We start from the raw sequence: 24,104 nt of genomic DNA on the forward strand, positions 1-24,104 counted from the left end.
GAGATGCTAAGAGTGTCACGGACAGATCATATCACAAATGCAGAGATCCTTCGAAGAATGAGAAAAGATAAGGAAGTACTGACCACTGTAAAAACGAGAAAGCTACAATATCTTCGTCACATCATGAGAAACAGAAGCAGGTACCATCTACTGCAAGAAATTCTGCAAGGAAGGATACCTAGAAAGAAAGATGTTGGCAGGAGACAAATCTCCTGGCTAAAAAACCTCAGAGACTGGACTCTCAAAACATCGGCAGAGTTACTTCAAGCAGCTCACAACAGAGAAGACACATCCAAGACGGTTGCCGACATCTGGAATGGATAGGGACTAGAAGAAGAAGAAGAACCTGACAATGGAGGAAGTAGATGAAATGAAGAACTCTTACTCAGTTTCAAGAATAAGCCGCTGTTGGCCACGAACGTTTTTTTTCTCTATACTGAACATTGGCAGAATCAATAGCTATATATTGTTGAAATATGTCACTCAAAATCCCATCGAGAGATGGCAGTACCTGAAAGAACTGCCATGGGAGCCTTTGTGTGGATTTCATGAAAGAGCAATTGTCAGTCATCTCCATGCCTCGAGATATAAAACTGCGGATCAAGCAATTTCTTGAAGCAAGAGGTGAAACTACTCCAAAGAAACAACCAAGAAAAGACCAATGAACATAGCAGGATCGGGCCGCTGCGTTTTCTGTGATTGGTGAAAGAATTCCAAGACAAGAACACGGTGTACATTTTGTGAGGCCTTTGTAGAAAACACACCACTCCTGCCATGAGCGCCCGCAGGATCTTTTCCGGGGGGGGGGGGGGGGGGGGGCCACATTAACAATTTTCTTGAATATAAAAACCAATATAATGTCAGCAACATAAATAACAGATGCTAGATGACTGTCAGTAAGTTCAGTTAATGAAATAATCTGGTATGATATTAAACAATTGACCATCAACCTTTTTAGAATTCCAGGGCCCCTTGCAGGCACCCATGTCTTCTGCTTGTGTCACGTTTGATGCAAAACAAGAGATCAGCCATCGAGGACTAGCATGATTGGAATGTGAGATACCCAATGGACATTAAGTCTTCCTAAATGTTTGGACCCATGCATTTTGCATAAATCAACACTTGCATTCAATACATTTCCTGTTCATTATATTCTTTTCTAGCTCTTATTACCAATTTTAGTAAAAATCTTGAGAAATAATAATGTAGTCCATAATAAATAATTATATTGAAATGTGTCTTTAAACCATAGAAATGGTATGCAATAATTGTATACGGTATGTATTAATTATAAGTGGTTCAGTTTCACAAAGTTTTGGGAAAAATCATAATTAGTCTAGAAAATTCCAAAACAAAACATTATGGTGAAACAATGTTATTGTTTAATAAAGTTATAGCAAATACAGTAGAAACAATATGCGACACTCAGCGAGATATCGAGGGACAGCTATTAGAGCTCTCTGTAGCGGGTAGACCTGAGAACTACTGATTCTGTCACAAGAGCACGTGTGTTTGTGTGCAAAGTTTTTGGTGTTATTTATGCGTTTTCAGTGAGTTGACATAATTAAATAGTAGTGTGTGTCATACCTTGATATCTCCTCTCAACATGAGAGGAAAGGTATGTGCTGTGTTTGGCTGCAGTAATTATGAAGTAGAGAAGAATGCGAGGTCTTTCTTTCGCTTCGCTCGTGACAAGAAAATGTAAGTAATATTGTGTTCGCATATATATTCTTCCAGTGACAAAGAGATTTTTATAGTAGGCCTACTTCATAATCTTCTGACCTGCTCGACCCATATTTTAACTGGCTTAAAACATAATACGCATATTTTATTGTGTAGTGCAGTAGTTAACCTTCAATACCGATGTGTTGTTGTAAGTGTGATCTGTGGGTTTTGATTTAATTCAAGAAAATGCATATGCATATGCATATATGTGTGGCTGGTTGTGTTCCAAGTTACCCCATTTGGAATGTCATAATGTGTTGTCAAGCACTGAACAAAATATGGGAGACTTAAGAAATGTACACATTTTGTTGAAGCAGTATGATGATGCAGATTTGCTTTACCCTAATGTAATAGCAAGTATTGGAAGACCCCAGAAGAGATGGCTCGACGACGTAAAGCTGTTGGCTGGAACACGCTGGTTCCAAGTGGCTCAAGACCGAAGACGATGGAAACATATGGAAGAGGCCTATATCCAGCAGTGGATTGAAATAGGCTAGAAAAGAAGAAGAAAGAAGAAATAGCAAGTATTGCTTATAGGGAAGTTTTGAATGATTTTGAGGCTAATTTTATAGATTTTATTTCTATTAGTAGGCTTCATGTTAAGAGGAAAATTGTCCAGCTTTTAAATGTGAATTCATTGCATCATGTGTGTAAGGAATGTGCTGATATTTTTATTGACAAGTGTCTTAATGTGATGATAAAATGTTTTTTAAATGAGAGAAAAAGACAAATCTAACCGTAAAAGTGCAGGCAGGGATGCTAAAGAAAAATGTAATGCATAAATGAAAGTTCAAGCCATTTCACAGCAGTCCATTTCACATCTTGTTTATACAGTATGTCCAATTTCAGTCTTTAAATAATAACCTTTCAAATAATTCTTCATTCATTTATCCACAATTGCTTTAGCAACTTCGAAGTTAATATCTCAATAACACTTTCTTTCTAGACATCATTTATGTATCCATTTGCGTATACGCATTTCCATTGATATTTGAATTTAGCGCGACTTTTCAGGTCAAGTCACTAGGAGCGCCACCATCGAATTGTCTCCCATTTTAACAAGGCTAAATCCTTAAGTGTCGCCAAATACAGTAGAGACAATACGCGACACCAAATACAGTAGATACTAGTATGTATTTTTAGTACGCCAAATCGTTGCCTACGAGATATACAAGGCCGGGAAGTGGACCGATAGAAATGCGGGTCGCAAGTAGTTTTACGAACGTCCGCTAGAGGTCTCGACATCCTGCTATGCTGCTCGCGCGAAATACATTCAATTAATAGTACATGTTGGTTTCTAAAGACGTAAAAATCTACAAATAATGAAGTTAGGACCACCTAAATGTGATTTCGAGTGGTTGGATGTAAAGTAAGGCACATTTAGGTGGTATTTGGTATTATTTTAGGCGAAGTCAAGTGTGATAATTAATAAAAGTAATACATTAAAAATGACTTACCATGATCACTGCTCGTATCACTCACATTTTTAAGAACTTCCAACTTAAAGGCTTTGTCCTGAAGTTCTTTTCCAAGTCATGAGCATCTGTAATCAATTGTATGAGCTTCATTGTCGAGTACTGGTTTTAAAAGTTTTGTAATGAGAGTTGCAGTCAGTACTCTCTGATCACACTCGTCACATTTGAATGCCTCAATGAACTTTGGAACAACAAAAACGTGAAGTTTTTAAACTAAATTCGTATTTCCCAGATACCGTAATGAGTGACGCGTAAAATTCAACATATTTTGCAGGAAGTAAACAAATTCTTTTGAGGGGTAGCGTAATACTCCACGATCTTTCATCCTAATGAGGCACATCAATGGACTGTCAGTAGTGACTGAGGATATGTCCCAAGCATGATTCACAGTTGGAATTTTCTTCCGCAACTCGAACGAGATAACCACATATCATGGCCAAGGAAGACTACTCCAGAGTGACAGGTTTTTCTGAAAAGGCATGGTCTCATTCTTAATATCAATAGCATCTAAGATAATATAAAACTACCGGGCGAGTTGGCCGTGCGGTTAGGAGCGCGCAGCTATGAGCTTGCATTGGGGAGATAGTGGGTTCGAATCCTACTGTCGGCAGCCCTGAAGATGGTTTTCCGTGGTTTTCCATTTTCACACCAGGCAAATGCTGTGGCTGTACCTTAATTAAGGCCACGGCCGATTCTTTCACACTCCTAGCCCTTTCCTATCCCATCGTCGCCATAAGACTTATCTATGTCGGTGCGACGTAAAACCAGTAGCAAAAAACTTCCAGATATTTTAGGCCTATTAAAAATAGTACATCTGAAAGAAAATAGAATAATCGCGAATTGATTAGTTAGCTTGCCTTCGAGCGTCTCATCAAGTAGGCCTATTTCCAGAACTGTTTCTGATCAGGATTACGATCATAGTGTACTCTGGGCTTGATAGCCATTTCATCTATGATAAGGGATCCTAATGTTTCCTCCACACATGTCAAATTCATGGCTTCGTAATGGAGGTTTCCTTCAATGAAGTGGTCGTGGTGGTGGTGGTGGTGGTGGTGATTATTGTTTTAAGGGGAAGCACAACTGGGCAACCGTCCTCTATATAACACTAATCTGAGGGAAAAAAATGAACGGATCCGACACTTCAAAAAGTGAAGATATCGGCCAAAGGAAGACAAGGACCACGTGAAAATGAAAGGATCCCTAGGCCTGGGGAACCTAATACCGTGGGGGTTGAAAAAAAACAAGTTGTCCAAGAGGAGTCGGATAGGATAGATGAAAGTGAGGAGCCTAGCACAAGTAAGTGGAAGCAATGCCAGGATTCAGCTAAGGGTCCCGTGGTCGCTAACCCACTCTTCAAAGTTCAGAGCCCCTGCGGCCCCTTTTAGTCGCCTCTTACGATAGGCTGAGGATAGCGTGGGTGTTCTTCTACCGCCCTCACCCACAGGGGGATCTTTAATGAGGAGTGTTATTCTAGTTTTCTTCGATTCGAAAAGCCAACATAGGCCTAATTCGTGTCTTTTGATGCGGTAGTCGTTAGCAGTGAAGTGATCTAATGAATCTGTAACCCTTAATCTGAAGTCTCACAGACTCTGGATGACGTCCCAGGCGACCAAAGCGAACCTAATTTGCCACCTTACCTTCGTCCGGATGTAGCAATTATCCACTTCTCCTTTAAAACTGGATCGGCTGAAAATGATTGAAAACTCCATTTATTTATTTTATTATTATTATTATTATTATTTTATTTTATTTATTTTTTTACGAATTGGACTTACAGTACGATATACCATATTTTATAGAGTATATGAAATTTACTTCGAGTTCATTTGAACACTATCAGCAAGTGAAATCTATAAGTAAACGTATTAAAAACACTTTTCTCCATATATTAATAAACTACAGCACATGAAAACTATAGCACGATGTCGAGACATCTGGCGGCGGTACTACCAACCTGGTTGGGGACGGTTTTTATGCTCAGAACTAGCGCACACTTCCCAGCCTTGTATATCTCGTAGGCAACGGCCAAATACAGTAGAGACATACTAAAAATACATACTAGTATCTACTGTATTTGGTGTCGCGTATTGTCTCTACTGTATTTGGTTATAGCCAACCCGGTCAAAACGACCGTTTGCGCCCGACAATACGACCCGATATGACCAACATTCGTGCGCCTGACGCCGGTTTAGAAGGAATTGTTCGGGTTGTACGAAAGTATTGAAAAAGGAATATTGGTTTAACAACAACAGAGAGAAGATTATTGAAAGAAATATAAAAGAGAAAAAAAAGTGTTGGGGAAGAAATGAAAGAGGACGGCCTGAGACGTACTTGGAAGACATCGGAAACGGATTAGGGTGTGACAATTACATACAATTGAAAAGAGAGCAAATGACGGAGAAGAGTGGTTGCGTCGTTAAGGCATTGCTTTTGGGATATAGATGAGAAACAGTCAATGAGGTGGAGCGGAGCCAGTAGTCGGCTATGAGGTGGAGTGAGGTGGAGGTATTTTCTTTTTCTGCTGGTTATGTTGGCTACCTTTAGCATTATTCTATTTTCTCAATAGTCTCTTGTCTCACTGATAGAGAGCGCCAACAGAAATAAAGTTTGAAATTGTTTCCGAGAGGTAGCGCTCAAGCAGGGAGGTTTTCAAAATGGCAACGACTTGCAGTTGACGTTAGTGACTTTAAGCAGTGCATATGATAACATCAACTTAATGGACATTGAATTGCGGAATTCTGAAACGGTTTTGAGTGTGACATTTTAATCCGTGTGTACTGTATCGTTGGTTCCATGTCCTTTTGTGATGTAAAGGATGAATTTTTACGTTTTGTGCTTACCCTGTTTTCGAAGTCCACACACCACCATTTACCTAGCATCGATGCTTTTTATCATGAGGCAGTGTTTCAAATGAAAAGTTACGAGGAATTGCTGTGAGTGTTATTATGGAAAAGCCTTTGCTTCTTTGTGGATTATTCTTGGGGTTGGATATTTTCGAGGAATGCAGTGGATTTCCTGTGGATTTGCATTCGAGAGGTAAGCAATGAGATTGAGCTTTTGTATTTTTTTATGTATCCTATATCATTTCACCAATATTCGTGTACATAGATAGATGACATTGCTAACGACAAAATAACATTGTCATCATCAGTAGCACTTCAGAAGGTTCGTCGTCTTCTGTTTTGTTTTGCAACGTCTGTTGACATAACCTTACTTTTTGTTTTCTTTCAGTGGTTTGTGAAAATGACAATTATTCTTCTTGTCATTCTCCTATTTAATGTTGGTGGATTCACATATGCCATATGTTCGTAATTCTTATTTTGGTATGCCTTTCACTTTCTTTCTTTCTTTCTTTCTTTGCCTTCATTGGCACACAGTAACAATTTGTTTTTCTGTTCCCAGATGATATACTGTACCTCCGTGCCTTTTACAATTTGAATTAATTTCATATTTGTTTACTTTCTTATGCAATTCTTGTTCATAAATTACAGTAAATTTGGTAGGTCTAACTGAGAGTTTAGAGGACTAGTGAATTTTGAAAGGCCATCTTCGTGTACTGTATTTCTTGGGCATAGAATAATGGAGTATAGTGGAATTCTTTTTCCAATTAGAATACAGTAAGAGTGTGTGTGTGGTTTTATTTGTTTTATTCAGATGTCTTTTCTAAGGGAACATATCAGTCCGTGAGAATGCCTAGTCCTCCAAAGACTATCCTGTTCAAAATGTCACTACTACTGTATGTATCCTAGAAATAACTAATGCATAAAGTATGTTTATTCTATTCCATATTTTAACAAAACCTCCGTTCTTTCACTGTCACTTTCAATCATTCTCCCATCCGTATAAAATCTAGAGCAGCAACTGTGGAATTTTCTCCACTCTGAGATTTCTGTGTACATTGTCTTAGTTATAATTTATCGTTTGATATTTTAGTATGCGTTTTCACCTGCTGGCGTTTCGGGCAAAATATGTTTTAGCGGAAATTCTCAGAGACGCTTAGATTTTCCTGAGATAACATATGTTATGTAGGCCTATAATGGTTTGGCGAATAAAGAAATCATGTATAATTCAAAATTTTATCTTTGGTATCCTAATTAAATTCTGATCTAAAGGCATTGCATCTAGTGCGCCCTGTCTTTTGTCTGGATATTTATCACATCCACTCGAAAGCCTAAGTACATTACGTCGATAGTATTTTGAAAGTGAACGTAATGTGCAATTCAACTCTACACGTGTCTAAACTCTACGATTTATCTTATTTTTTTATTCATTAGATGTTCGTATAAATTCTGGGCAAATGAGATCTTCTTTTTTTTTTTTAATGAATGTATTTCTTTCCTGCACATGTACAGATATTGTTATGCCCTTCTCCATGTACGCTGTAAATGCCTTCGAACAATTGGAGGATGCAAAATTAGGGCACACCGTTTGTATTAATCTGTTTGGAAGGAAGGTAGAAATTTCGACCTCTGGATATTGTTGTTGTTTGAGTCATCAGTCCATAGACTGGTTTGATGCAGCTCTCCATGCCTCCCTATCCTGTGCTAACCTTTTCATTTCTACGTAACTATTGCATCCTACATCTGCTCTAGTCTGTTTGTCATATTCATACCTTGGTCTACCCCTACCGTTCTTGCCACCTACACTTCCTTCAAAAACCAACTGAACAAGTCCTGGGTGTCTTAAGATGTGTCCTATCATTCTATCTCTTCTTCTCGTCAAATTTAGCCAAATCGATCTCCTCTCACCAATTCGATTCAGTATCTCTTCATTCGTGATTCGATCTATCCATCTCACCTTCAGCATTCTTCTATAACACCACATTTCAAAAGCTTCTATTCTCTTTCTTTCTGAGCTAGTTATCGTCCATGTTTCACTTCCATACAATGCCACGCTCCACACAAAAGTCTTCAAAAACATCTTTCTAATTCCGATATCAATGTTTGAAGTGAGCAAATTTCTTTTCTTAAGAAAGCTCTTCCTTGCTTGTGCTAGTCTGCATTTTATGTCCTCCTTACTTCTGCCATCGTTGGTTATTTTACTACCCAAGTAACAATATTCATCTACTTCCTTTAAGACTTCGTTTCCTAATCTAATATTTCCTATATCACCTGCCTTCGTTCGACTGCACTCCATTACTTTTGTTTTGGACTTATTTATTTTCATCTTGTACTCCTTACCTAAGACTTCATCCATACCATTCAGCAACTTCTCGAGATCTTCTGCAGTCTCAGATAAATTGTTGTTAAAATTGTTGTTAAATTATTGTTAAAAACACTCCGTTACCGAGCTCGATAGCTGCAGTCGCTTAAGTGTGGACAGTATCCAGTACTCGGGAGATAGTAGGTTCGAACCCCACTGTCGGCAGCCCTGAAGATGGTTTTCCGTGGTTTCCCATTTTCACACCTGGCAAATGCTGGGGCTGTACCTTAATTAAGGCCACGGTCGTTTCCTTCCCACTCCTAGCCCTTTCCTGTCCCATCGTCGCCGTAAGACCTATCTGTGTCGGTGCGACGTAAAACAACTAGCAAAAACAAACAAAAAAACCACTCCATTATGTTCTATCCCATGGGTCTTCCCGAATCCTCCACATTTATGATAATGGAGAGAGCTTTTGATTTCAGAACCCGTCACTACCGTATTAAACTTCATTATTAAACAGTCATCATAAAAAAAATTGTAGAATTTATTTTTTCTAGAGTATAACGTGATAGAATGACTTTGAGATGTATTTATTTACGTGTAGCCCTGTATACTTCCATGGATTCAGTTTATGTAAAGTTTAACCATAGAGTTTAGTACAGGTAGTGGTCAATTTTATGAGCTTTTAAAATGTAAAATGTTGTCTTATGAAGTATTTTCCTGGACTAGAAACGCTAGCCTTGGTTCCTCTTCCTAGTTCTTTTCACTGCTCACCTGTCAAGCAGTTGTATCCACAGCAGACATTTGTTGGCATTCCGTCTGTCGTTCTGAGAACGTCATATATAAATTTCAAAACTTCATAATTATTATAACTTACGTTTATTTTACTGAAGTCATATCGCGAAGGTTTGTTGAAGAGTAGGTAAGGTAGAGTTTTCTCGACCGATGGGTAAGCCATCGTTCCAAAATCATACCATTCAGTTTCTTGTTCATAAAATGGGCCAAAAGTAGGGAAGATCCAGTTCTTTGTGACGTAATGCACCTTAATATATTAATATTATGCAGTTGGTACTGGTCGAAGCGCACCACGCTGGTGGCCCCGCTGTCCAGCATAACATTGATCAGCTGATGACCTATTCCAGTGCTGTGGGTTTGTTGAAGGCAGCATGCAACCAAGCCACAATATCTCAGTGACTGTTCAGCTTTAATTTGTGGACTGGTGAGAGAAGCTTTTGATGTTCGAAATCCTAACACCATTCCAAGAGGGGTCTTTTCTATCCTTTTTAAAATCAGAGGCAATTTTCCCTCACGTCATAATAGAGTATATAGGTAGGATACCGGTATGCCTTACAGTTAAGCCTTCGTGAATGATTTCGTTACAGATGATAGTTAGTAAATTGATTTTGTCATCAGTCATGTAGAGCATAGTTTGGTTTACCGTGACTTGCTCGTATCTTCACTTTTAAATGTTGAATACCGCTGGTTCCAATATTACCTTCTTGAAGCTGTGATCCAAACCCAAGGGTGCAGCATTTCGAAATTTTAATACTGCTTTCTCCGATGTTTTTTTTTCTTTGAGGAAAACCGCAACACTGATTTTTTTTTTTAAGTAAATACTATTGCCTCATTATTTCACGATCGAAAGATTGTTGTTGGCTGATGATCAGTATGAAAATTGATGGTTATGATACAAGTGTTGGGGCATATGGCGAAGAAACGTGTTATTGGTGTTTTTTGTTTTACTCGCACGAATGCCCGATCTACCAGACAAATAGAAATATACATATAAAAGTGGGCAGTGAAATGTGTGAATAATGGAAAGTAGGTTTTCCAGGTGTAGGATGTAAAGCGAGGAAACTGTCAGCCATGAAATCCTTGTGTTATATAATGTATGTAGTAACCTTTACGGTAAACCCTGAAAGTAGTCCCCTAGATTGTTTACTGCACGTTGGCAACGATGCGGGAGGCGTTAGATGCCAGTCGCCTCACCCTGTTTGAATTTTGCAGTCTCATGTTTCACAATGTTGGCATTTTCCTCTCGTGTCTCAAACCGTCTCCCATGCAATGGTTTTTTCACTTTGTGGATAAAATCAAAATCGCCCGGAGACAAGTCCGGTGAGTATGGCGGGTGTTCCAGTACTCCCGTCCCGGCGCTGAAGTTGCCTCTGCTGCATGGGGTCTGGCGTTTGTCCCAAATAGCACTACTATATGTCTTTTCACGAGAGTTTAATCCTGATGCAAACGTGGTATGTCCACGCCTCCGCCAAAGAGAGTTGTGATTCGCTGAGCGTGTAGTACCGACTTCCACCTCGTCAACGTCTCGTGTTCGGACGTACAGGACTGCGCATCACATACAACAGTGTGAAGATCTGAACTTCTGAATAAACGACTCAACCTGGATTCTGTTCACTTAGTTTATTGAACACATTCACGGTGCACTGCCTATGGTCATTTCGGAGCGGTTTTCCTCTTCTGTGCTTCACTACACGCGATGGTCCTCTTGCTCCATTTCTCTCACCATGAATACTGACACTGACTGCTGCTGCAAGATGCAACACCTTATCTCCACGCTGTACAGCTTGGGATTTTCCCTCACTATGAGAAGACTTCCTGTATTACACCACGCCTTGTGCCTTTATTTCTCGTTATTTAATCACTATTTTATTAAAACAAGACCATGTATATATACTGGTATATATGACAACCATATTTTAATTTGATTACGTACTCTTCCAAATTCTCTAAATGTAATAAACTAAAATTAATGCGATGTGTTACTTTTCTTCGAGCTCACATACAGTCGAGTTGAGTGCGACGGTTGCTTCTCCAATCAACTACGCCCATGTCCACGTACATAGGCAAGGTGCTCTGCCTATTTGTTTACATCAGGATTAAACTCTCGTGAAAAGCGGTATAGTAACTGTCTCTGCAGAAAGGCTCTGTAGCACGTTCATGTCATCGTTGTGACATGCAGTCGCACCTTTGACATATGCCACAGTGACCATCATCTTTAGGCGGGAAGGGTTTTGTTGAACTTCTGTCTTCGTGGTGATTCTGCTTGTCGGCATTCTGCAGGCTGTTTGATCTCTGGTTCATACACCCTGATCCAAAATTCATCCACGGTCATTGTAATAATATACAGCAAGAGGATGTTTTGTAGTTTAGTCATGACTTCATCTAGGTTTCCTTGTTCGATTGTACTAGGAAAAAAACTTGTAACTTTCCTTATTAAGGAAATGAAGGGCCCCATTTTCAATGATTGCGTAGGGGGAGTGGACAAGCTTCTTAGCGCCGCTGATGCTCAGCACTGCAGTTTCTTCGCCCTGTGCGTGGTATCTGTCCAACACACTGCCATTTCGTGCTGTGTCCATGTACTATGGATGCTATGCTTTCCATGACGTATGACCATTGTATGGTAGCACGTGTAAATGCGAGGAAAAAAGTAGTTGCTATGACTTATGCCCTAATCCTCGTATTTTCATGCTGTGATATGTAGTGAACAACAAGGAGTGTATTGAGGATGTTGTTCTGGTTCCTGCTTCATCATCGTTATAGGAAAATGAATAGCTGTGAATGAAGGTTATTGTTTCAGATTGTGTTGACTGCGTTTGTTGCTTAGGATTTTTAGGCGTTCTCCTATAGGCTATTCAATATCGGACAATCGAATACGGTACCGGCTCAGTCAGTATTTCAATTGGTTCATAAAGAAAGGGCTTCAGTCCGTTTTAGCTAATTGTTGGGAAATCAAGAAAAACTATCTGGACATTTTACTATCATAATAGCAATGTAAAAATTGTTACTGTTAAATAAAGAATGCATATTAGGATTCCTCTGAACATATTTCAGGAATTTATTATCAGTAGGCCTAGTTGAATTATACAGATTTTTTAAATCTTGTGGACTGATGACTTTTTGTTGATAAAAGAGGTTTATAATTGAGTAGCGTAAAAGTAGAGCTTCAGTCCGGACCTATGCCCTTCCTCTACAAAACGCTGACTTTCCAATCACAATATCACAGTGAAGGAGAGGCTGGACTGATCTCTTTTCTTTATGAAACGGTGCGATGACCATTCAAGACGAGAAATTCAATGTTAACTCAGTTTCAAAAAAAAAAAAAAAAGTGACTGATGCCCTTTCCTTATGAATCAGTTCATTTAAATTGTGCTTTAATGCAAGAAGCTCATTTGCAGGGTTAAATTCCAGCACTACGTCTTTCAAAATCGAACAACAATCGAAGGGAAATTAAACTTTCAGCATGTGTTTAACCTCGCATGATATCATTTCGTTCCTTACATCCGATAAAGGTAGCCCGCCTGGTGGCCATGATCGTGGTTAGTCGGTTCGAGTCTCGTTGATCGAAAACATTTTCACCGTCAGAATGTTGACCAGCAGGGTAGGGGAACGTGGTGGTTTACAATTTCTAATCATTAGATTGCGTGCCAAAAGCCTGGTTTAAATTCCAAACCTCTCCGCAGTGCTCATATGGAGTGAGGACATATGACGCTGTTGATGGTGATTCGTCCGTCGAATGGGGACATTAAATCTTGAGCAGACCCCTTGGTGCTGTTCGACAGGAGTAGGCTGTGTGCCGGCACCGGGTTTCGCCTTGTCCCTTCCTACTATAATATAGGCCTATCATTTCTCATTAACTCCTCTGATGAGGTTGACGTCAGGAAGGGCATCCGGTCATAAAAACTCGCCATGACAGATTCATCTAACCTCATGCCAGACCCCGTAGAGAAACGGGAAAAGGGTTGGACAAACAAACAATTATCCGACAAAGGCAGTTCAAGTAGCCTATACGTGATACATGCTACAATAGTGTATAAACATGCCACCGGTTCCAGCATTAACCCGGAAGTGGTCGCACTTAGTCTGCGAGACTTATTTTTGCTTGCCTTCGTTGTCGTACCGCGTCTAACACTCCTCCCTCCCCGGTAGCTTCCTAGCAACGTCCCACCAACAAAACGTAGTGAGTCTTTTTTTTTTTTTTTGCTATGGGCTTTACGTCGCACCGACACAGATAGGTCTTATGGCGACGATGGGATAGGAAAGGTCTAGGAGTTGGAAGGAAGCGGCCGTGGCCTTAATTAAGGTACAGCCCCAGCATTTGCCTGGTGTGAAAATGGGAAACCACGGAAAACCATTTTCAGGGCTGCCGATAGCGGGATTCGAACCTACTATCTCCCAGATGCAAGCTCACAGCCGCGCGCCTCTACGCGCACGGCCAACTCGCCCGGTAGTGAGTCTTTAGTTGCACTGGAAAGTTTACGCATACAGAATGCTCAGGGTCTCACAGACCCATTGCGATCATTTACGTTTTTTTTTAAATTGACAGTCCAGTTGTTATTTTCTCAACTTTTTATCTCTCGTTCAGAATAGATGATGTACAAGCTGTCTGGATTCGTTCTATATTGGAGGAACCGGAAAATGAAGAGATTCTAGGTGGAGATGAAAGTGATAATGGCAATGATGTGACTGATGGACAGGACTATGAGGGCTGAGCTACCGAACAAAGTGATGTTTCTGATGTTGAACGTGGTTCGTCAGCTGAGCACATTATTTCAGATGACGAAATTCCTTAAGCTGACCGTAGGCCTACATGTTATAAAGGAAAGGACAGAAAGACCAAGTGGAATGTGGCCGAGCCCACAGTATCAGTAGGACACGCCAACATAACATCGTAACCCACTTGCCAGGTACAAATGTTCGGCCTAATGCCCAAACTACTGAAGACCCTTTTGAAGTTTTCAGTTGTTTTAATACTGACAGTATAATCGAAAAATAGTTTACTACTTAATATTCATATTGATTACTGGATATCGGCATCTCAAAGGACTGCATGGAAGCGAGTGGGTTGGGAATAGGAGAAAGTGGAGTTGTCAGTTTTCTTTCTGCAGTGCAGCTTTTATGTATTTTAAGTTTGCTGCTCAAGCGAAATACCACAGTATGAAACAAGAGGATAAGATATCGCAACACTGCGCGTCACTCCATGCGGACTTGACAAGCAAATATCATCCAGCATTCTCTCGTTTTCATTGGATACCGCACAGGTCTCACTGGTGCAGCTTTAGTCAAACATTATTTAACCTTGTCTACTGAAGCTGGCATTGGTGCGGCATAAAGCAAGGAACATCAAAGACGCACCGGATGTTTAGAAGTTCAGTATTAAAAGGGAACTACGCCCTTGTGCGTGATGCAAAGGGAACAGACTTTACAGAAATGAAAGCACTTGTGGGATTGTTCTTGTATGCTACGATGTAAAAATTGTCCCTGATCTCTGGAGTCCTGATGGAACTGGAGTGCAGGTCTTTCCTGTGGTCATATCTCAGCAACGCTTCAGCTTCCTACTTCGGATGATTAGTTTTGATGATAAGAGAGTCAGAGAACAGAAATAAAAAGGCTAAAGGCCCCTGGGAAAACACCGTTTGGGACCCTTCGGAATAGATCAGACACTAACAAGAGCTGTAACTCGGCTTGTTCAACCTATCTTCGGTACAGCCCATAATGTTACATTTGATAATTGGTTTACCAGCATCCCACTTGTTGAATTATTGAATAATTACAATTTGACAATGGTCGGCACCATGCATAAAAGTGAGAAGCAGCTCCCACGCAATTTTTTGACAAGCGAAGGAGGTGTTGAAGAATATCCCTGTTTGGATTTGACAACAGAAAGTCACTTGCATCGTACGTACCAACGAAAGGAAAGATTGCAGTACTGTTGAGTACAATGTGTCACACAAAAAATAATTTATTAAAACATTGGAGATGAAAATAATCGTGAAATAATAACATTTTATAATGTAACCAAGAGTTGGAGTCGACACTGCTGATCAGATGCATTCGAATTCAAACAGGTGGCTACTGTGTTTTTTCTTTTTTTATCTCGTAGATATAGCCGGAATGACTGCATTGGTGGCATATACATTTAATACAAGTAGCTACGGGAATACGATTCGGCGACAGTTTCTCATATGTTTCGCAGAGGGATTGAAATAAGACCACATTCATGAAGAAATTACTGGAAAAAATGCAGGTATGAGTACAGTGTAGACTGTGGTTGATCTGGTCGCCTTACGTATGTACACAAAGTTGTGAAAAAAAATGTTTGGAAAAATAACTCGGCTTTTTACACTTCTACAAAAATAGGACCTATTTTCTGTACAGTTCGTAAAATGTTGTAATGTACTGGGAAAAAGGCTGAATATATAATGGTTAAAATTGTTTTAAGTACATTGCAGGAACTAAAGTATTGTCCTTAAATTCCTTAATTTAACACTTCGTTGCTCGCGGGGATGACTATTGTCATCCAGGGGTATAACCTAAGGAGAGTATGATGTTTCTAAAAACTGTCGACGCTGGCCATTGAAAGTATTTTCTGATCTGATTAACATTGGTGGAATTAATGCATTAGTCATTTATAAGAAGAGCCGTGGTTTTCCAAATATTTTGAGAAGGACGTTCTTATACGACCTGCCATTGGATCTCATCAAACCTCATATATTAAGGAGGATACAACAAGAAATATTCCCAAAGAACGGAATAGGCTGTGTAAGTTATTTGTTGGAATTTAGGATTATGAGAGACCTGCTAACCGCCCGCAACCTCGAGTGCGATGATGCTGCTACATGTACGGAAGAAGTCGCAACAAAACCACCCGGAAATCTTGCAGTACGTGTTTCAGACAGATTTGCCCTGATCACGCAGATATAGTCTGCCTCCGGTGTTCGTGTGAAACAAGAGAGGAGGCAACAGACAATGAAAGTGGTTGAGGACACAGAGAGATATAAACAGTTGTAAATTTCTGGGAAGTTCTGTCATACTCTGTTAAAGATTATTTGTAGCACGGGATATTAACTTTCAAAAATAAAAGATATAATTTTTCGAATAGATAATGCCGTTATTGGATAGATAAAATGACCTGTGGAATACGTAAATTAATACTTAAGGTAGAATAAAAGATTTAAAATGGATGACAATATTGTCATCCACGCGAGCACTTGCGTTAAAATTTACAGCGGGAGCAGCGCAGTGTTAAAGATAATAAAATTAAGAATACAGCAAGGTGAAAGGAAAGTTCTGAAAGACCCGGTGCGACCAACAAAGTCGACAAAATTTGTGCGACCAATCCAAGGTTGAGTAAGAGTCCCGTTTCAGCTTCACCGCAGTGTTCTATGCTTTTTGTTTTATGTCGCATTGATACAGACAGGTCTTAAGGCGACGACAGGAGTAGGACTGGGAAGGAATAGATCTTGGCCTTAATTATTAAATAACATAGCATTTGTCTGGTGTGAAAATGGGATAATCACAGACAGCCGTCTTTAAAGCTGCCGACAGTGGGGTTCGAACTCACAGCCTGGAGATCGTAAGCGTGGTTACACTCACGCTGATCCACCTAGACAGTGATGTCTTATGTAGCGATAATTAGTGAATGATTCTAGAAGAGTACTTCAGGAACAGTCAGGTGATCATAGTCCGTGATGGGATTTTTTTTTAAAGGTACCTGGGGGTGAATTGCAGTTACCTGAGAAATATTCTTCTTAGTAACAATTACAAATTTCTCTTTCAGCATGTAATCAGTAAAATTATAATCACTCCACGGAACGTCAGTCTTGAGGATATCATGGACTTTTGTTTTTGCACGGAGCTGGAATTATACAAACATTTACATGTAAAAAGATATTACTTCATTGTGTGTACTTTTTTTTAGCATAAATTGGTACTTTTCAAAACGATTTTTCCCATAATTTTCATTTTAGTTAGCGACTTTTAAAATTTAAATAATTTACAATTTACTTTACAAAATAATTAATTCTCTTGGAGAAAATACGCTGTACATGGGGCCTGAAGGAATACGAGTGTTTAATGTTTAAGATCATCCCCAGCAGTGCTGGATATTGTAGGATAAGTTTGACCGAGTGAGTTGGTCTTGCGATTAGGGATGCGCAGCTGTGAGCTTGCATTCGGGAGATAGTGGGTTCGAACCCCACTATCGGCAGCCCTGAAGATGGTTTATCCGTGGTTTCCCATTTTCACACCAGGCAAATGCTGACTGAGTCTGTACTTTAATAATTAAGGCCAGGATCTCTTCCTTCCCAGTCCTACTCCTGTCATCACCATAAGACCTGTCTGTCTGTACCTTAATTAAGGCCACGATCTCTTCCTTCCCAGTCCTACTCCTGTCGTCACCGTAAGAGCTGTCCATACCTTAATGAAGGCCACGGCCGCTTCCTTCCCACTCTCAGCCCTTTTCTATCCCGTCGTTGCCATAAGACCTATCTGTTTCGACGTGACGTACAGCAGATTGAAAAGAAAAGGTAAGTTTTATATCTTTGGAAGTACTGGAGAGATAAGACAGTACCTCATTCATATCTGGTGAAGCTACTGGTTCTGCTGAAGTAAAAGTGGGGAAAAAAAAATCTTCATAATAAATTCTGTATTTCCCCTTTTCAGTTTAACGACGGCAATTTTATTTCAAGAAGTAAATTACGATTGGAAATTACATGTTGTAGAAAGCAACAATTACAAGTAAAATCTACCCAAAAAGTCGAAGTATTAGTTACAGGTAATTCGACTACGTTAACTCAACGTTTCCCAACTCGGATAATATAGTACGTTTACATGGGGATTGAGATCGATTTGAGTACACTTGCCGTATTGAATACGATCCCCGTTTACATGTAGTATTTGAGTACGGTGCCGTATCGTATTGAATCCGCCAGGCAACATCGACGTATACAGACGATACAGAATTGTAGTAAAATCGATATCACCGCTTAGAATTTAAAAACGCCAAATGAAGGAGAAGCCTAGGAGAACTTTCAGTTTTGAAAGTATGTGTGGTATGCCAAATGTAATTGGTGCAATAGATAGAACGCACATTCCAATTTTACCCCAATATCGCGATTTTCTTAATCGCCAGGGCTGGCCGTCTAATAATATGATTGCAGTTGCTGATCATTTATACAGGTAAATATATTTACTAGCTTATTATATTTGTTATTTCGACAGAACTTTAATGTTGATGATTTTGTGAGAACAAACATGGAGTGTGTGCGCAGTCGTTTTCAATACGACCAGATACGATCCGCGTTTACACGGAACTCAATTCGAACCGAGTACGATACGATCCCAGATTTTACCGTATCGACCTTGAGACTCAATCCGAACTGAGTCCCCGTGTACATGGCGTTTTCAATACGGAAAGTGTACTCAGATCGATCTGAATCCTGCATATAAACGTGCTAATAATGACCATATTCTAGAACATAGCACGATCTGAAAAATTCTCTATTTGCCTTCTAGTATTGCCAGATGAAAGATAATCAGTTGAAAAAGCTATGCAGCACGCCGTGTCTTTCATGTTAGCATGTAAAGCATTTAAATATGTGTACATAGAGCTTTGGTTTCGCTGATAGGTTCAGTTCAATAAGTGCAATTAACTGAAGTGGCGTGACCTGTTGAGAACGTAGTGTCATTATTGATACACAAGGTGTGTAGGTGGCATCAAGTCATAAGACATTCATTTTGGGTATTTGAGGTCGTACATTATTGTACAAGTTGCTTTACGTCGCACCGACACTGGTAGGTTTTACGGAATACGAAATGATGTAATTATTCTTTTTTGGTAGTGTTTCTTCCATCCAATCCTGTCAGTGTGAACTTTGTGGTGGAGCTATTCTCTCGTGCATCTGAAGCTGTCGACCAAGAAGCAGGTTTAACAAGTCCTGTATCTGATTGTTTATTTTACTGTCTTATTCCTGCCAGTGGACAGTTCGCGCTTTTTTTTTTTTTTACCCCACCCGATGTCATGCTCGGTTGGATGCTGTTGTAGCTTGCTATCTTTTCTTCCGTACGTGCTGTTCTGGATGTCACGAACTCCTACAGTTCCGGAATGGGAGTAACGTGCTCAATCCGCCTCAGTCAGCGAAGGAGATTTCCTAAGACTCTGTAACACACTGAATATATAGAAGAAATGTTTAGCTGGTGGTGTCTGCTTACCGCCGACAATAGAAATGTGGCAGATGATCATGTATCAGGAGAAGTAATGTGGCGATTTTCAAGGACTTCGTACAAATATGCAAATAAGTAAAATTAGTACAAAAGGGGATGCCGGGCTGAGTAGCTTCTGGTAGAACGCTAGCCTTCTGAACCCAAGCTGGCGGCTTCGATCACGGGCCAGTCTGATAGTATTTGAAGGTGTTCAAATACTTCTGCCTCGCGTTGGTAGATTAACCATCACTTAAAGGAATTCCTGCGGGACAAAATTCTGGCATCTGCGCTTCTCTGTAGTGGTAGTGGTGATTGCTGTTTTAAGAGGAAGTACAACTGGTCGGCTATCTTGTATTAACACAAATCAGAGGAAAAGGTGGAAGAGGCCCGATACTTCGTAAAAAATCGACAAAAGAAAGGGAAGGGCGTGAAAATGAATTACTCCCTAAGCCTCGCAAACGTAGTGTCGTCTGGGTCGATAAAGAGCAAGAGATAACCAAGGGACGTCAGGTAGGAAAGATGAAGCTAGTTGGATCCCCTACAACTCCACGATCATTGTCATAGCCGGCCCAGGTGTAACTGAGGTGTCCTATAACGAAACTGAGGAGTGAAGTAGTTTCCCGTTTCATTCATCACCGAGCCAGAATTTGCTGTTACATGTCAGCCCGCCGAACCACTGAAACGCACCAACCGACTCTGTGAGCGACATTTTCACATCATTCATAGCAAGGACTGACTGCATAAGGAATGGCATTAGTAAAATTGCTCATACCTGTCACTTTAATATTGTCAAAGAGAAGGGTGGGACTGGGACAGGTCAATGAAAGTAACAGATTTGTTCTAGACCATGCCAGAAGGGTAAGCCTCCTTGGCTCTGGTCACTCCATGTGAGATTTGTGCTGGACAGAGGCAAGACAGGTTTTTCTCCGGGTACTCCGGTTTTCCCAGTCATCTTTCATTCCAGCAACACTCTCCATTAACATTTCATTCATCTGTCACCCCAGAGGAGTGCGACAGGCGTCGGCAGCCGGCACATTTCCTATCCTCGCCGCTAGATCGGGGATTCATTCCATTCCTGACCCGGTCGAATGACTGGAAACAGTGTGTGAATTTTATTTATTTTTATTTTTTCCATGCCAGAAGACATAGTGCACTGTGAATATGTCTCGCCATCAGTGGCATTTTGAGACATTTAGACATTTATTCTAATGTCTCTCTATGTAGTGCATTCACCGTATCGTTTTGCGACAGCACGAACCACGAACAGGCTTGCTACTGTTAACAGGCGAAGAAGCGTGGGGGGGGGGGCAATAGAAAGGGAAGAGCCATTTGAAGGGCGTGAAAATGGAAGAAAATGCTAAGGCCTCGAAAACCTAATGCCCCCTCCACGTCTGGGCATGTGACATGCGACTTAGCAGTTGTAATCGCTACACTTGAACTGCAGGTTGATTCTGCATCGCACTCAATTTTTGGGGGGGGGGGGGCAGCACTGTGGGCTGTCTACAGGGTCACGCTTGTTCATTCTTCGACCAAATGTGTCAAAGGGAGATAGGCCAAACTATGTTGGCATTTTTGGTAATATTCAAACTTCTTGAGAAGATAGACTATACCCAGTTCTGCGCCACTTTCCCCTACAGAATATTCACTTCATTTTTTTACTCTTTCTCTCACATAAAACATATTTGATTAAAGATTGCTACATCTGAATAGGATTAAAATAAAGAAAATAATACAATTATTGCATTTCATTGCCAGATTCCATGCACTCAGCTAGCCTCCTTTACACTGAATATTTCTTTAATATGCAGGTGGCGGTGATAATTGGTGTTTAAAGGGGAAAACAACGCGGTTATCAACCCATTTCAGTTCGAGTATGCTGATCATATCTCTCCACAGTCCTGCTCCATGGCTAAATGGTTAGCGTGCTGGCCTTTGGTCACAGGGGTGCCGGGTTCGATTCCCGGCAGGGTCTTGAGTTTTAACCATAATTGGTCAATTTCGTCGACACGGGGGCTGGGTGTATGTGTTGTCTTCATCATCATTTCATCCTCATCACGACGCGCAGGTCGCCTACGGGAGTCAAATCAAAAACCTGCATCTGGCAAGCCCAACTTGTCCTCGGACACTCCCGGCACTAAAAGCCATACGCCATTTCATTTATCTCTCCACGTCTAAAAGTACTGATATTTCTTGAATACTCCCCTGCTTAGCCTACATCGTGCAGGATGCAAGTTTTGCCGCTATACATACAAAGCATAAATACTCTATGGATAATTAAAACTGTTATCAATCACGATTTTTATTAAATGTACTCCACGGAATTGTAACTGGTAACGATTTTAATTATTCATAGGGAAATAACAGTCACGGACAAGGCGTACCGCTGTCACTATCGGTCATCCTGAAAGGTTTTTTTTTTTTAAAAGGCAAATGCCAGAATGTTTAGTTGCATACAAAACCGTGGCCACCTCCCAATATTAGTAATACAGTATTTCAAATACAGTAGAGTAGGCTATCTCTAATCCGACATACATGAACCGTGCCTTGTCGGATTATAGAAAGCTGTCGGATTGCTTTGATGTTCAATGGAGAAACAGTTGTTTAAATGAAAGCGTTTAATTTTTGAAAGAGATTAAACAGTATCATGTTCTGCTAAAAATCCATATTAAAAGAAAAAATACTGTTTATTTGCATAGAGGCATATTAAATGAAAAAAATACATGTTAGAACAGCAATTATAACTATAATTCAATTATCTTTAAAGTCCATCTTCTACATCAATAGGCCTATCCAGGAAAATAAAACCGTTATTCTTGTTTTCCTTATAAAGACGTTTTCAGAAGTTTCGCCGAGGAAACTGTCACGTGACCGCGGCTCATTGTGTCGGACTACAGAGACACTACTGTACACAAACGTGCATGTACAGTCGCATATATTATCAAACGAGCAGAACATATCGGTCTTTGCCGAGCCGATATTTCATGCTGTCACTGACTTCTATTTGTACCCTTCGTTGACATGTAATTTTTAAGCGTCAACCTTCGCACACTGAATTAGCAATACCTACCAAGAGCCGGCCAAATACCCTCCCGAAGAGTGATCAGCCGGCGTGTGCTCTGGAACGCGTGCTCTAACACATGAAAGGCGCATTTCCTGGAGAACCATTAAAAATGCATAGAATTTTTTTAAATAAGCTTACACGTGCTTGCCAATTGTGTTTTAAGCTAATAAAACATGTGCAAATTCGGTACTTACGTGTTAATGTCAGACATTTATAAAACGTTAATTATTGAAACATTAGAATACTAATTTCATTGAACTGAATGTCTGAGGTATTTCCATACCAAATATCAGCCCAGTTGGTCCAGTAGTTTAGGCGTAATTGAGCAAGAAATCCGACATAATCTCATTTTAAACTATTACGCGATTTTAAAAATAATTCGCAGATGTTATTCACTATTCTCCAAGGTGACCTGTCCTCATCCATTCGCCTCACACGATCCCATCGCGGAAGCCGGCTCACACGTACAGCTTCATCCATTGAGTTTATTGCTGCATAAACTTTTTTTCTCCTCATTTCGAGTACCCTCCTGCTATTCTTCCCACTTGTTTGTACCAACAATTATTTTCGCTAATTTACCGAGCGAGTTGGCCGTGCGGTTAGGGGCGCGCAGTTGTGAGTTTGCATTCTTGAGATGGTGGGTTCGACTCCCCCCCCCCCCGTCTGCAGCTCTGAAGATGGTTTTCCGTGGTTTCGCATTTTCGCACCAGGCAAATGCTGGGGCTGCACCTTGAATAAATTACGGCCACGGTCGCTTCTTTCTCACTCCTATCCCATCGTCGTCTTTAAGACTTATCTGTGTCGGTACGATGTAGAGCAACTTTTAAACAAATTCTCGGTACTTTCATGTCTGTTACTTCTAACGTATGAATAAGATATGATATTAGCCCGTCCGACCATGGTCGTAGGGCACGCTGCGTTACTGCGTGAAACCTCCCGTCAAAAATGCACAACACTGATTTGGATGGGACCGGCCACACACAGCCTGATTTCCCGCCGGGGGACACAAGACAAGGCGCCTCTTCGAGGTCGTCCCTTCGAGCCCAGTTAGAAATGTGAGGTCAATCGGGAAACCATTTACTAAGAAAAAAAAATGTTGTAGGAAACATCTACTTTCACCACGCTTGGCAAATCACAGACTCTAAGTATATGGGCTATGTCAATGTCAATTCTTCTTCTTAAGCCGTCGTCTCCAAACGGAGGTAGACGATCCACACGGCCAGCTCCGATCTTGACGTTGCAGCCATGCTATGTGGATTTATTGGAATATCTGTCAGGATCTTTAATGCAGTGGTTTCCCGTTGCCTTCTGCATCCTAATACCGTTGACCAAACTGGTTCCCCCGCCTTTGGAAACAATTTCTTGTCCCCTGGCAATAGAGTGCCCTTACCCATACCCGCTCATCCACTCTCAAAGAGACTGTTGGCACTTGGTATAGGGGATCTCCTTATACCGGGAGATAATCGGTCCATTCATTCGTTAGCCGCCTGCCCCCTCTCTACCGCGGGGAGGTGGCTGTCAGGATTTCACCGTCATTGAAACAAGGACCAAATGGCATTTCCTTGTTTCTCTGGTTCTTTAGAGAGGGTCAATGTCAATAAATTCATGTTATTGGTATGCTCACGTAACCATAGTACCCGGTCTTAGAGCAAGCTATTGTATTACGCGTCTTTTCGCAAACTATTTCACAAGTGATATTTTTTAGG

The 24,104-nt window shown here is 40.6% G+C and overlaps 1 protein-coding gene across 1 annotated transcript in view; it reads left to right on the forward strand.

Annotated features, from left to right (window-relative positions):
* The first annotated feature begins 5,838 nt into the window (after positions 1 to 5,838).
* LOC136875886 (uncharacterized) overlaps positions 5,839 to 24,104 on the forward strand; it is a 637,093-nt gene continuing 618,827 nt past the window's right edge. Inside the window, exon 1 of the mRNA XM_067149506.2 lies at positions 5,839 to 6,236. Within this exon, the coding sequence (XP_067005607.2) occupies positions 6,146 to 6,236 (91 nt within the window). The 5' untranslated portion in view covers positions 5,839 to 6,145. The remainder of the gene's footprint in view (positions 6,237 to 24,104) is intronic.

The sequence above is a fragment of the Anabrus simplex genome, chromosome 6 (genome assembly GCF_040414725.1).
Source record: "Anabrus simplex isolate iqAnaSimp1 chromosome 6, ASM4041472v1, whole genome shotgun sequence".
Classification (NCBI taxonomy): Eukaryota; Metazoa; Arthropoda; class Insecta; order Orthoptera; family Tettigoniidae; genus Anabrus; species Anabrus simplex.